This window comes from Terrapene carolina, unplaced genomic scaffold, assembly GCF_002925995.2.
Source record: "Terrapene carolina triunguis isolate 2854851 unplaced genomic scaffold, T_m_triunguis-2.0 Scaffold231, whole genome shotgun sequence".
Lineage (NCBI taxonomy): Eukaryota > Metazoa > Chordata > Testudines > Emydidae > Terrapene > Terrapene triunguis.
Genome location: NW_020664582.1, coordinates 19,967,457 through 19,981,567, shown reverse-complemented (window position 1 = coordinate 19,981,567; position 14,111 = coordinate 19,967,457). Strand labels below are relative to the sequence as shown.

The window sequence follows — 14,111 nt, the reverse complement described above, 5'->3', positions numbered from 1 at the left end:
AGCATACGCACTAAACACGATTAACCTTAGCAGCTGATGCTCTGGGCCAGTGGTGCAGAACCGACATCCCAGAGTATTTCATAAGGTCTGCTTCAACACAGTATATTAATGGCCGAATCATTACTGTCTGTCATCATGTTTACATCATTTTAGCTTACACACTTGTGTAAACAGACAGGTTGTTTTTATGTACAGCATTATCTAAATACATACGAAACAAGCTGAACTTAAAATAGCAACCAATACAGGTGACTGTAAATCTTATTAAAACATGCAGAATCTGTTTGACCCACACAAAGTTTATTTGGGTCTCCTGCATAATAAGGTTGGGCACCACTGCTGGCTACCTCTATTACCATCTCCAAGGGCAGCATGAGCCAGCAAATCAGTTCTACTCAACCCACATTAATGCAGGGCATGACCACCATCCACTCTGAGCCCTGCTCTGGGATAGGCTGCTGTTCCCAAGCCTGCCAGCCACTTTCCCTACCTCATTCTGCAGGTTCCACACACCATCCTTGTGGGTGAACTCCTCATAGCTGGTGCGGCACTTGGGTAGGATGCGGCACTCAAAGCCACACATGTTGAACAGCAGGTTGGGATTGTCCTTGCTATAAACAGATACAAAGCTATTCTCCCACTGCACTGTGGTGACTGAGCGAGGCAGGCGGTTCTTAATGTCCCAGAATACAGCACGGCCACTGAAAGGCAAAGAACACAGTATGAGCCCTGGCTGACAAGATACCCAATTAGTGGGGTGAAACAGAGACATGGGTTAGTTCCTCAATCCCCCCACACTCCCAGCAGCAAAGTATGAACACAGCCCATCCCACATCCAGCACCCCATTAATAGGGATTACAGCATGAAGCTCTGACAGATCCAACACCATCTTTCCCTGATGAGGGGGGTGATGCAACACTAGCTAGGGTTATCCTGCAGCTGCCAGACTTCTATGGCAGAGCTGCCCATGCACCCAAATCCTCCTTGATGCTCAACATGTCAGATGACTTACAGATTCACATCGTGTTTCATGAGCCGCATCCGGGCATCTCGGGGCCAGCACTTCTTGTTGTTGTAGCCCACAATGTTCTCATTGTTGGGATCTGGATGCTCTGTCAGGTAGCGCTGGATCAAGTCCCTTGCCTCATCTGCTGTAAACCTGGAAATTCACATTAAGGGAGGAGTGGGTTACAGGATTGAATTCACAGGGCAATCCCCATTCAGCCTGGACAGGAAAGGAGAACCCCGGAAAAAATGGTGAATAGCAAGGGTATGTTTGTGGACCACACTAACAGATGCACAATTTCTGCATCCTCCTGCATGAGGTGCATTCAGAAATTGCATTAGCACAGACAGTACGTCATGTTCTTTCATGCATGTTTCTGCGACTAGACATCCAGAGGTCAATGCCTGCTCACTGCAAAATCAGAAAGGCTACACCCAGCACACGCTAAGCCAATTTTAAAAAAATGTGATTCCTCACACAGAACTATGGACCTGCCATGCCTGAGCTTTGAGAAGCCAGTTCAGTTACTGCAGCTCAAGAACATGAACTCAAATGGGGCCAAAATCAGCTTTACCAAACAGGCTGAGAAAGAGCAAGAGCAATCTCAGCCAAAAGGGTCATTTCTCCTCAAGTGTATAAGCTGCTTTTAAGAGCTTAAAATGGAAGTAGCCCTGACATGTGACATCACTGCTACTGCACTGCACCCATGGAGCCGGATAAAAGCTTTCCTTGTCTCAATACAGTTGGCTAGCCCACAGGGCAGTATTCCAGGAGGCAGAATGTGCTACAGCACCAGCCACTTCATTCCATCTGCTGGAAGGGAGCACTGATATTCCTATGTTTGGACTGGAGAAGAACCAGAGCCATTGCCCTGTGGATCAGTACCGTCTCTGCTGGCACAGGACAGCAGCAGGCAGAGAAGGGAAGGCGCCCAGGCGGTGTCTCCTACCTGAAGAAGATGTGAATGCGGTCAATGTATCTGCAGAAGAGGCGGATGGGATGAGCCACCTCAGTGGCAATATCTTGGAAGCTAAGGAAGTCATTTGGCATCTGTGGTGGGCCGGCCATCTCGCTGGCTCGGTGAAGGCCCAGCACCAACAGGTCCATCACCAGCCCATAATACTGAACGATGAAGGAAGCAAACTGCAACCCCCGAATAATCCCGTAGGAGTTGGTGTGGTTCATGTCCTGAGGAAACAGAAGAGAGCTGTGAGAATCTGACTCAACTATGCCCCCGCAGACCTTTCAGCAGGGCTCTCACCCATCTGATGCAATTAAGTTAATGGCAGTTCAAGGGCTACTCCAACAGTCACTCTTGAGCAGAACTCTGGTAATGTTCTTAGCTCCTCAATCCTTCAGCCTGCTCCCCTCTCACCCTGGCAAAGTCTCGACTTCCCCAAGGAGATGTGTAGACAGGTGAGAACTCTATAGCCCTCCCACTCCTCCCCCGTTTCCCACAGGCTAATCGTTACCTTGTAATTGATCACCACGTTGTTCTTAGCTGTCATGTAGTCAGCAATGTTATGATCAACGATAAGACGCAAGAGCCTGTTGAGCAGCGTCAAATCAATCTTCTCATACATCTTCTCAAATCGGGACTCCAGCATCACATTACATTCACCCTCACATGTTTCCCAGACATCCTGCAGATTGTTAATGCCTGAGGCAACACAAAAAAGCCAGTTGCACCATCAGCAATGATGCTGCTCCCTCACTCCATTAGCACCATCCCAGGGAGGGACAGAACATTTTCAAGCTCTCCACAGTCATGCCTTTTAGTCAGCCTAGTCTTTTATTGAAGAACCCTACAGAAAAATGGGGACTAGGGAGGAATGTAGCAATCAGGAGTCTTCAGAGAGGGTGCCCTCACTGTGTATAAAGGTGTTTTTAAATTTACTGAATCCAGTTCCTGGCAGAATATATAGCTACTGTGCTGAAAGCAAGCTACACGCTACTAAAAGAAAGACATTTAAACCACTTCCAAGAGGACACTCTAGGAATAGGCAGCTGACCCCCACCTCCACCCCAAAGAATCCCACCTACATGCAGGACAGATGCCTACACTGACCTTGGCACCATTTGTACACCAGCAGTGGAGGCGGTTCAGTGTCCGCAGGTTTGATCCAAGGAGGGAAGAGTCTTCGCTTGTCAGCCTCATACCACAAGTACTGATCCAGATAGGCATCTGTAATCTTCTCCAGGGGTTCAACATCATAAACAGGAACCAAGTGACTGTAGAGGTCCATGAACTCAATACCAACCTAATCAAGAGGAGACACCAAGCTGGCTCACACTGAGGGCAGGGAAAGTAAGGGGTTGATCCAACAAGATTCTAGGTGCGAATTAATCTCTGCATACAGAGAGGTAACTCAATCCTAGGCACTCTGAAGATACTGCTAGTGGTCTATACTCTGGCTCTAGCCAAGACATTTACCTCTTTAAAGGCTCTCTGAGTCAGAAGGTGTCGCTTGATTCTGGACAGAGCTTCGTGGGGATTATCATACGCCTGCTCAATAAGACCCAACTCCTCTCTCTGCGACTGATTCAGACGGGATTTCACACTGAAAACAAAGAGAATTGCTCCTAAGTCCAAACGTTGATAGACAGAATGACAACTACTCCATGACCCTCAAGGGAAGATTCTCCACAACCAGACTGGACTGTAAGGCACCCTCGGATTACAACTCCTCCCATATGCCCACGCTGCACACGACTCCTATGAAATGGCCAGCACCTGTTCCCACCCATGAGGAGAGCCTGTATGAAAACTCAATAAGCCACACTAAAAAGCCTCAGTACTACGGTACATGCTGGAGCTTTCATTAGTCTATCAAGAGAAGCGACTGTCATGTTCAAGCTCAGATATAAACTGATAGCCAACAGCTTCAAAGGCATTACCCAATGCAGGTATCAGGCCTTCGGGAGCCAGCAGCACCTTTTCCTCTCCTTACCTGTAGGCTTCCTTCAGCCTTTCCAAGGCCAATATGAGTAGCTTGGTGTCATGCTTGTAGGAGAGCGGAGGGAAGGGGATGGGTGAGAACCTCCTGCTTTCCAGCCAGTGCACAGTGGTGGTATATACTGCGACAGCCTCCTCCGCAGTGATGTAGGGGCCATCCTGTAAACAAACCGCAGCAGCACTGTCAGCAGCCATCAAACCCCACTACAGAAAGTCCCAAGCTCTGGCCACCCCTAGCCAGCATCCCAGTCCCACCTTCAAGTAATTATGCTGCCTCTCCTGCTCAGCTTTCAGGTAAAGCCTGGTCAGCCGACCCAGGTTCTTCTTGCACACAGTCTTGTCCACAGTGGCACCCCGGCGGATCCGCTCTCTGTTGTAGTGAGCTGTGTTAGTCCACCAGTCAGCTTTCGCCTTCACGTATCTCAGGATCATGTTTTCAATAGGAGTTGGCAGCCCAGGAACCTGGGGAGGAGCGGTAGAGTTAGAGAAACAGGAGTTCTCCCCATGACTGACTGAAATTAAACTGAAGAGAAAAGCCATGTGAGGTACTTGCCTTCCAGGGGATGTTGGCCTTCCAGCACCTCCAGGCCTCACTCAAGTGCTGCAGGATGGTCCTAGCTTTGTTCTGCTTGATCCCCTCTGGCATCATGTCTAGAATGTCATGCATAACTGCAGCTCTCAGCTCCAGGTCAAAGTGAGATTCCACACGCTGCTTTGTTACAGTCTTTGCAACGCCCTTTGAGTGTCGGCCTGGAAGAGAGAAAACACTTCAGGAACCTGGAGACCAACGGGGCAGTGTCATTTTGCCTCCCATTGTGAGATCCACACGCAAAAAGGTGCTACAGAAACTCTGTAGCACAAGACAGCGGCATAGAAACGAACTGCACAAACAGCAGAAGTGAAACACCCACAAGACCCCAGACCACTGTGCTGAGGGGAGGACAGTTAATAGGCTATGGGCTTCTCAGAGAACTCTATTAAACATCAGTTCCACTGGGAGTCTATATGGGCTCCCGGGAAACTGATGTTCCCTAAAAAATAGTGAATTGCTCTCACTATTAACATGGAACCTGGGCATGAAATCTTAAGTGCTTTTCTTGGACAAGGAGGCTGGAATTAGAGCTGATAAGGAAACAGCATTTATCTTCACCAAAGCGTCCCCGCCATCTCAGTTTCACTTATTGCACATACCTTCAAACTGCCTGGCCAGCAGGTTGCCCAGCCACCGCTCCAACAGTGGGGTAATGCCTCTCATGAAGAACAGCCATACCCTCCAGCCTGGAGCCCAGAAGCCACAGCCGGGCCCCTTCCCCACAGGCCCCTGAAGAAGAGAGGCACAATAACTGCATTAGACATTCCAGGAGGCCTCCCTTCCCACACAGCTGCATTGGGGCAGTCACTAACGCATGGGGAAGCAGTACTCACAGTGTTAAATCTGTAGTAGATGAGATGCTTCAGGTCCTTGCACATACGAATCTGCCTCATCAGTTTGTACTTGTACCTGTACATTCCTGTCAGCTGTCCCACATGGGCAAAGATATACTGCAAGCCATCTGCCAACTGAAACACAGCGTGCATGATTAGGGGATGGCAATGCACATTACCCAGAGGCACTCTCTGGAAGCCACGCTCTTTACACTGCCAGGAGTAAAGAGTGCACGGTGCTGAGCAGAACTCCTGTGGGTCGCTCAGCCCTCACCCCACGTAAATAAATCAGGAATTGAAGAAGTGTGATTAAACTGCCTCAGTCTGAGCTATTCCTTAACTGAGCTTCAGTCCACTCCCAAGCCTCTCTCATACTGCTCCAATTGCTCCTCCAGGGCAGTACACCAGTCAATGGCAATCATCCATAGAAGTTAGCCACCTGTTCCCCTCGCCCAGCCCCTGACCACTTTTATTACCAAATTAGGCTCACCTGAAATGCATCCACATTTCCCAGTCTGTACTGGACATGGCTATCCACCACCAGTTTGGTCAAACGCAGAACCTCTCGGCACAGATGGAAAGCATTACCAAAACGAGACTTCTTTCTTTCCTGGGAAGAGAGAGATCAGGGTACAGGGATTAGAAGACATATTGCTATGTAGTGGCCAGGCAGCTTCCAGTCACTCAGACAGTTTGCAAAGTGAACAGCTCAGAGTCAGCAATAATAGCCCTTACATAGCATTTTACCTCAAGGCACTAACCAAATAAGCAGCTTGAAGTAAACTTAACAGGTTTGCTATCTCCTGCTGAGCAAAGACCATTAAAGTTGCTGCTACACTAGCCATCCAAGACCTTTACTATAGAGATTCCTGCAGCACCAGACAGATTGACTTGGGACTGGAGAACTTCACTCCAGAGGGGAGGACATGGACTAGTACCTTGGTGGTGAGGGTCTTGACTGGTTTGAGGTTGAAATTGTAGTCCAGATGGAGATAGTTGAGGTTCTTCCTATGAATCAGCAAGTTCAGCATATTGTAACCCTGGCGGCACACCTGCAGGCCAACCTCCACCCAGTCCAGCTTTGTTGACTGGAAGAACTTTGTTGCCTTGAAGGAGCGGAATAGGTACCTGGAGATGGGGAGAGAACAATGGAATCAGCTGCACCCCCAAGAAGCTCTCAAGGAAACAGGGCATCACTTACCTCTTCTTCTGAGCCTTGGGAGGTCTGTGCTTGAGTGCATTCAGAACATAGTACTTCAGCAGCTTCTGGTAGGAGACTCTCACTTTCACCGGCTGCCCTGCTGGGCAGTGCTCTCGATACCTGAGGACAAAGACCACAAACCTCAGTGCTCCAAGGAACACTCATTCTCATTCCCCAGATTGCAAGTGAGGTCGTGCAGAGACAGCTAGCCAACAAAGCTGTGCAAGGTCTCCAGCAGCACTGTTACCACCTGTGGCTTTTTCTGTTTCACCTTCACCATACAGAAATAGGCGGGATAGGGAACTGTGCTATTCAGAGCCTCTCTGCACAACTTCCGTGCTTAGGAGAGCAGTACAGCCCCAATACCTTGGAATCAAACCAAGTCAGATTCATCAAGGAGCTGGAAACTGCACTAGTTCCACTATTGTGGCAGCACAGATATCTCCCTTAATGCCACAGGCACTAAGCCACCAATGCCCCCAATAAAGAATGTTACCAGTTCTTGACCAATGGGATGTCTAGAGCTCTGCGTGTCCTGCCAGATCTTAAGTTAAAGGGTCGAGGGGCCCACAGCAGTGCAATGCCATTGGCCGTGTTGTCCGTGTACAGCGGAGTGTCCTTCAGGAAAGGCTCCACAAATTCTGGTAACTCAAACTCTTCATCATCATCAGGCAAGGGTTCCTGACTCTAGAGAATGGAAATCCCAGACATAATCAGCCCCACACTTGCTTTAGCTCAATCTCCCAAAAGTCCTAACCAAACAATGGAACTGGCACGGCTACACAATGGCAGAGAAAGGGCATGAGATAAACCAACAGTGCTGACTAACACAGGGGACAATGCAAACTCTATATATACACTGATGGTCTCTGAATCAACTCAGACCTCAGGACACAGATCTAGATCTAGTGGTAACTCAAGGGAGAGGCCCATTCAATGCAAAGCTGCACTCAAAAGGGCTAATAGTTTAAAAACTTTTTAAAAAACAATGGGGTGAATAGATGCTGGCTGTATTATACAGGAGCTAAAGAACACAAGTGTAACACTATACACATCAGTGGTGCATCTTCACCTGAATATTAGGATCAGGTTTTGGTTAACTCTAGCAATAGAAAAGGCCTTGGGAAGAGCAATTAAAATGAGTCGATGGAAATGGTGAAGGAAGAAGTCAGTGAGTGGAGATTTCTCCTGTGGACAAGAGTAAGAGGAGACAGGATTGTGGTATAATCTATTTATGTATTAGGCTATGTCTACACTACAGCCAGGATAGAGGCTCTGAGATCGATCCACCGGCGGTCGATTTAGCGGGTCTAGCGAAGACACGCCAAATCGACAGCAGATCACTCTCTGATCAACCCCGTACTCTACCCACCAAAAGAAGAGTAAGGTAAGTCGACTGGAGATTTTTTTTCCCCCCCATCGACTCCCCCCCCCCGCGGTGTAGACCCCACGGTAACTTGACCTAAGGTATGTCGACTCCAGCTATTTTATTCACGTAGCTGGAGTTGCACAGTGTAGGTCGACTTACTGCAGTAGTGTAGACATACACTTCACTAAGGCTAATTTGGTGTCCCTGCTCTCAAGTGCTAGGAGGCAGTAAGAGGATCCTTGAAAGAAAGGCAACAAGTTTAAATGGAAGAAAGGAAACGCTTTACATGCTATAAGTTAAGTTGTGGAACTTGCAGCTGCAAGATATTACTGAGGAACAGTAAGATTCAGAAAGGATTAGGGATTTATGTGAAGGACCTAGTCTCCAGACTCATCTGCAGTGCCACAGAGCTAGTGATCCTCCTACTTGGAACGATAGGTCTGATCACCAGCTGAGGTCAGTCCTTTTACAGAGGAGTTTATGCTTTTCCCTGAAGTATCCATGCCTGTCACGGTCAGACAAGGTTACCACACTAAGCTGGAGTCCCTACTCTCAACATATGGTCTATGCTAGATCAAAAAGACCCTCTTCCATCACTCCCAATGCAGTGCCCATCCCTGGCTCATGGGCGCTCGAGCAGTAACTCACCTTGACAGAGTGCCTGTGAGAGATGGGATTGATCAATGGATCAAAGTAAAATGCTGGCAGGTCAGGATCCTCGGTTTTAATGAAGACCACATTAGGAGTGTGATACCTGCAAGATACAAGTATTAGAGCATCTTATGAGTACAGCAACTTCTCCACAACCCTGCCCGCAGTGGACACTGTACTCACCAGGTCAGGTGCACATGGTGCGGTAGGTTGTTGTACAGGTATGGGAAGGCAATCTTGTACTCGGTCCTGATTGGCTGTCTGATGATTATTTTATTGATGTCATTGAATTCATTCCAATCTTCATCCCTTAAATCAGAAGAAGAGATTGGTAAATGAAAGTGCAGAATGTGGCAGGAAGGCAAAGGTCTTGGCTCAAAGATGCAGGGCAGTGTCCCCAGACACCTTGCTAAACTCCTTCAATACAGATTCAGACTCTAAAGCAGCATGTGACGAAGACCCGCTAATGCCACTTCATCGGGATCTAACCCACCAGCGTTTCACTTGGGGAAGACATCACGTTGAGGCTCCTGCCCCAGACCAGGCAAGTACTTCTTCCCCTTCCCACCAAAAACCATCACTTACTGCAGGTTAATATCTCGGACCAGAGGCTCGAACTTGGGCCCCCCAGGAATAGCCATGTTCAGAGCCTTGGAAGTGAAGAAGGCCTTCAGATCAAACAGGTAGAAGTAGTTGTCATCCACAAGATCGGTCAGCAGTTGATTAGCTAGCCGGTATAATGTGGACATCATGGGAAGAGTGAATTGCCACCGCTGGTACGTAGAACCGTTCACATACCTGCGAAGGGGACAATGCACAGATCAGCACTGCAGGGCTAGAAGGCTAAAAAGCTGCTGAAACCCATCCCTCTCCCCATCCCCTTTACAGGAACCAGGAAGGAAACCGCTATCTCACAGGTCCCTCCCGAACAGAAGCGAAGGCTGCATGGCTATTCAAACCCACTGTAGACAACAATGCAACTCCACCTGCGACTGACCAGGTGCTAAACTCAGCTCTCTCTCCCCAAGACAGCTTCCCCCTCATCGCCAAGATTTAGGCATGAATATTTGGGATCGCAGACAGCAGTCCCAGGCAGCACGTAATGTTACCGAAATTTCCCCCAGAAAACTTAGTCAACAGGTTAAAGAGCTTCTGGTATGCTCTAGTCAAGCATCATGTGCGAAATACCCAGTGTCCTGGTATGGCTGACTCAGTCCTTCATGCTTCCAGGGAGATAAACGACGTTTCATTCAGCTGACCGTGCAGAGGTCTTTCAGAAGAGACCTTAAAGGCTGGGGCTTGCCCGCTCTGCATCAACACTAAAGGTCCCAGACCAGTTTTCATAAGAGTAGAATTTGCCCAGGTGTCCTTGGCAAAACATCTCCCCGTATTTCGCAAGCCATCTAATGTCCTTTTCCCCAAGGCTGCTGTGTACAGAGTTTATACAATGCTTTGGAACTCTTTACAATGAAAAAGTGCTACCAGAAAACGGTACCCACTTCCTGTTGTCTTTCAATGGCTGGTGGTCATAGAACCAATCCAGGACAGGGGCATCTTCCTCTGGGTCCAGCTCAAGCTGTATTGCCTCCAGAGGCTCCACATCCAGGATGTTGTCAGCATAGTCAAGAGGGGGCTCTTCATCATCAAATGGGGGGAACCTCATCCTTTTGAAGTGACGCCTGTCTCTCTTCTCTCGTCTCATCATGATCCACATTGACCTGGGATGGACCAAGAGCATTAGATATAGCCTATACTGCAGATTCAAGAGAGCCAATGTGCGATTACTGCAAGTGCTTACCCCCACTGTGAGATGTAGACTGGTTCTATGACCCATGGAATCTCATTCACAAAGGAGATAGCACCAGTGATGTGGTACAAGACCGGAACATCTCGGATTTGTTCCCAGGGCATTGGCATGTTCTCCAAGAGCTTTAGGACAGCATGGGGCATGTACTTCAGGGCACTGCAGAAAAATCACTTGAGTTAGTCAGTATTCTTATAAACAGTGACCAGCCTCCCCACTTCTTATTGAAACCCAAATTCAAGCTAAGAGGGCACTGAAACTAGATGTTTCACAGGCCTCCCCAACTAATATGAGATTACAGCAATGTCCGAGGGTGGCTGGTCACTAGACATCACTGTTTTACGTCACACAGGTGCAAACAGAGCTTTCCTGCAGAAGCAGTTTCAGATACAGTGAAGGGGTTAGTGCTAAAGCGACAACCCCCCACATAGTCATGTGCCCTCATTGTGTACAGTAACCCAGAGCTGGGGCTTTAGAGAAACTGTTTAATTCTAGGGTGGCTGCCTGGGTTTCTCTTTCTTAAACTTAGTAGGCAAACATAGCAGTCTCCCCTCAATGAATATCTAGAGCTCCAGAGAACTAAACAACTCATTTCTTATGTAGCTTTCACTGACAATCAACTGAAGTCAGACTTTAAATGTGTGCTGGCTCTTCCTCCAGTGGGGACAGTTTGCCCCATTTACAAACCCTGTTAGGAGAGCCCAAATGGCAAGAGCTTATGGTTTTCCAAGTCACCGGAGGAACTGATCAACCCCACCTTCAAGGCAATCGCAGCTCCTTTTCTTTCCTTTCAGTGTATTCACAACAGAGACATTCCCATGGGGAACCACCTGCCTGCCTTTTCTACACAGAATGCAAAATGTAGTTTGGGACTTTCTAAATCCCAGAATGCTCTGGCTCACCATCATTGCTTAGACACACCAAGTATGCACAAAATTCGCTGGGGAGACTGGCAGTTAGTTGGGCAAGGGAAAGAGGCTTAGCACAGAGGCAACTGGGACCAGAATTCTGTACTGCTGGTGAAGTGGTGTGGCAAGGACAGAGGGAGGCGCTAGCTAGCTGATCAAAACATTCATTGTGATGGTCAAGACATTGGCATGCTTCCAGAAAGCCCATGGTAAATTGGGATATTAATCAACCTAGTGATGGAGAAAGAGAAAATCCAATATCTAAGAATTACTATGCATTCCTATGGTGATAGGTAAACTTGTGATAGGGAACATACAACTATTTGCATCTTTAGAACTTGCTGCTTTATTCCTGTGAACATCCTTCCAAAATTAATGGACCATTAATTAGGGTTAGACTGACCTCACACTTGGTAAGGCAAATCACATCTTTATACCTGCTCCTGTATTTTCCACTCCATTCATCTGGGTTTAACCCACGAAAGCTTACGCCCAAATAAATTTGTTAGTCTCTAAGGTGCCACAAGGACTCCTTGTTGTTTCATCCAAACACTGTTCTGCTATGGATCAGCAAGGAAAGAGTTTATGTCGATTCTAAAATAGTTAGGCCAAAACACCCACCACAATGAGTGAACTACCCGATTCATCTCAACGCTCTGCAAACTGTCTACAGGCTCAAGAACTCAGACATTAGTTACATGTGGAAGGTTTTTTGAAACCAAAAGCCATTGGGCTGTAAGTACTGATTTGTATTACCGTAGCACCTAGGAGCACATTCAGGAACCAGGACCCCATTGTGCATACACAGAACAAAAACATGGTCCTTCGAGACAGGGAACCAACAGCTTGGGGACACCGCACATCCACAGAAATTCATCTTATGAATTACTAGGGCCTCTGCATATGGCCGGGAGTTAGCAATGGATTACAACCTGCTAGGACTGGCCCTGAGTCTGAAAGGCAGAGAAACCCATCTCTTGCATTTGGATTATCCAACCACTGTGTAACTGGCATCCTTCCCTCCTCCTCCAAGACTTTTTTTTTAATTAAAGAAAAGAGCTACTTCTGCACAGTTGCATTTACCCAATAACTCAAACACAATCGCCTCCCCATCTCCCACTCTGTATTTCTGTTCCACTGAATACTTAGTTAGCTCACACAGTCCATCTTCCAAGCACTTTACAAGAGCTCATACTGTAGCATTCTCTTCTATGCACACAGTTAAAACTGAAAGCTCTCCAGGGAAAGTCTCGTATCTCGCAGTGGCCTCTACAGACTAGTGGATACCTGGGGCATTGGTGTAGTGTACTGCTTATAATTCCACCCATCAGGAATGGAATACCTGTATCATGTGTGCCCTACCCACCACCCACCTTTCCCTGGACATGGATTAGGACGCTCATTGCTCTCCTCACCCCAAATAAACGCGTTTGTCATGCCGAAACTTCCTGTTTGTCATGTCACCATGGTCCCGGATAATTTTCCTCACGTGTTCTGGGGGCATGTCCTCCTTCTGGGCATCCACAAACCCAAACTTTCTCTTCTCGGCATACCGCTTTGCCTGTAGCTGCTGCCATTTACGGGCTGCACAGACAAGAACACACACAGTTCATCTCAAGCCATCGCACTAAGACACGAGAGGGTACTTCAAACCAACATAAGCCCAAAATTACATGGGTAAATATCCAGCGCTCTACTAGCAAGTTAATGCAAACAGTGTTTTGTAGGGGATAAAAAGCTTCATCTTTCAGGGTTTATACCATGTCTAACTATCAGGGATCAGGAAAAGGCTATCTCACACCTGCCTACAGTTGCGTTCTTTCACCTTCCTCTGAGTTATGTAGTGCTGGAGACAGGACACTGGCCCAGATGGACCCTAACATGAGCCAGTCTGGCAGTTCTTTGTTCCAGTGCAACAACAGCCTTCACATTAACATTCGCCTTGTGTTATATTGGCCCTGGTGTATCTCCACTGTTGATAGCAAAGGGGTGCAGGTCATCGCAGACTAGCTGCTGTGATTTTAAGTTGCTACGTTGTTTACTCTGAACAGTGTTAAACTAACTGCTAAAATACATGCAGCTGACAGCAGCCTTTTTAGGGCAGCTCTCACAAGTTGTAATATAATAGTGAGGAAACCCAACAAAACAAAGACAAGGGCAAATACTCATTCACCACAAATGAAGTGAACTGAAGAGTTTAGTGAGCAGAATACAATGGCTGACAACGTAACTTAATGATACAGAATTCTCTTTGGGGCACAGAGGCTACCTGGCCTTTGGATGGTTGGTACAAGAACCTAGGACTTCTCGGTCATGGCTGCCAGGACTGTGTGCACGCACACACCCCAACCCCACAAAGGCCCTGCTGTGACAAATTTCAATAGCTCTTGCACCTTTCTCCTGCAGCTTCTCTTCAGACATGTAGTCAGGCAGCGGAGCCAAGGGACTGGGCACCGGGGCACAGCCCCCACGGTAGGGAAACACTCCAGCCATGGAGAGGCAGGCTAGGGACCAGAGAGAGGAAAGACGACAGGCTCAGGTCAGGGTCTGCCACAGAAAAGAAACAGTCCTACACCCCGCCCCCCCTTCTTCTCCCCACGCGCCTCCCCTTCTCCCCGCACACCCCACCCCCCTTTCTCTCCCCACGCGCCCCCGGATAAATCCCGCCCCCCTTCTCTCCCCACGCACCCCCCCTTCTCCCCACGCGCCCCCTGGAACACCCCATCCCCCCCTCTTCTCCCCACACACCCCCCTCTTCTCCCCACGCGCCCCCCAGCACACCCCGCCCCC

General features: G+C 48.2%; 1 protein-coding gene across 1 annotated transcript in view; it reads right to left on the bottom strand.

Annotated features, from left to right (window-relative positions):
- Window positions 1–13,821, bottom strand: part of PRPF8 (pre-mRNA processing factor 8) — a 31,351-nt gene extending 17,530 nt beyond the window's left edge. Inside the window, exons 1-22 of the mRNA XM_024194378.2 lie at window positions 13,715–13,821; window positions 12,737–12,905; window positions 10,408–10,572; window positions 10,109–10,327; window positions 9,195–9,407; window positions 8,793–8,918; window positions 8,607–8,712; window positions 7,086–7,276; window positions 6,590–6,709; window positions 6,327–6,516; window positions 5,879–5,998; window positions 5,389–5,523; window positions 5,155–5,284; window positions 4,517–4,713; window positions 4,219–4,425; window positions 3,959–4,122; window positions 3,442–3,568; window positions 3,076–3,268; window positions 2,480–2,667; window positions 1,957–2,195; window positions 1,014–1,160; window positions 491–701 (exon numbers count right to left, since the gene is read on the bottom strand). Of these exons, the coding sequence (XP_024050146.1) occupies window positions 491–701; window positions 1,014–1,160; window positions 1,957–2,195; window positions 2,480–2,667; window positions 3,076–3,268; window positions 3,442–3,568; window positions 3,959–4,122; window positions 4,219–4,425; window positions 4,517–4,713; window positions 5,155–5,284; window positions 5,389–5,523; window positions 5,879–5,998; window positions 6,327–6,516; window positions 6,590–6,709; window positions 7,086–7,276; window positions 8,607–8,712; window positions 8,793–8,918; window positions 9,195–9,407; window positions 10,109–10,327; window positions 10,408–10,572; window positions 12,737–12,905; window positions 13,715–13,814 (3,657 nt within the window). The 5' untranslated portion in view covers window positions 13,815–13,821. The remainder of the gene's footprint in view (window positions 1–490; window positions 702–1,013; window positions 1,161–1,956; window positions 2,196–2,479; window positions 2,668–3,075; window positions 3,269–3,441; window positions 3,569–3,958; window positions 4,123–4,218; window positions 4,426–4,516; window positions 4,714–5,154; window positions 5,285–5,388; window positions 5,524–5,878; window positions 5,999–6,326; window positions 6,517–6,589; window positions 6,710–7,085; window positions 7,277–8,606; window positions 8,713–8,792; window positions 8,919–9,194; window positions 9,408–10,108; window positions 10,328–10,407; window positions 10,573–12,736; window positions 12,906–13,714) is intronic.
- Between the last annotated feature and the right edge of the window lie 290 nt (window positions 13,822–14,111).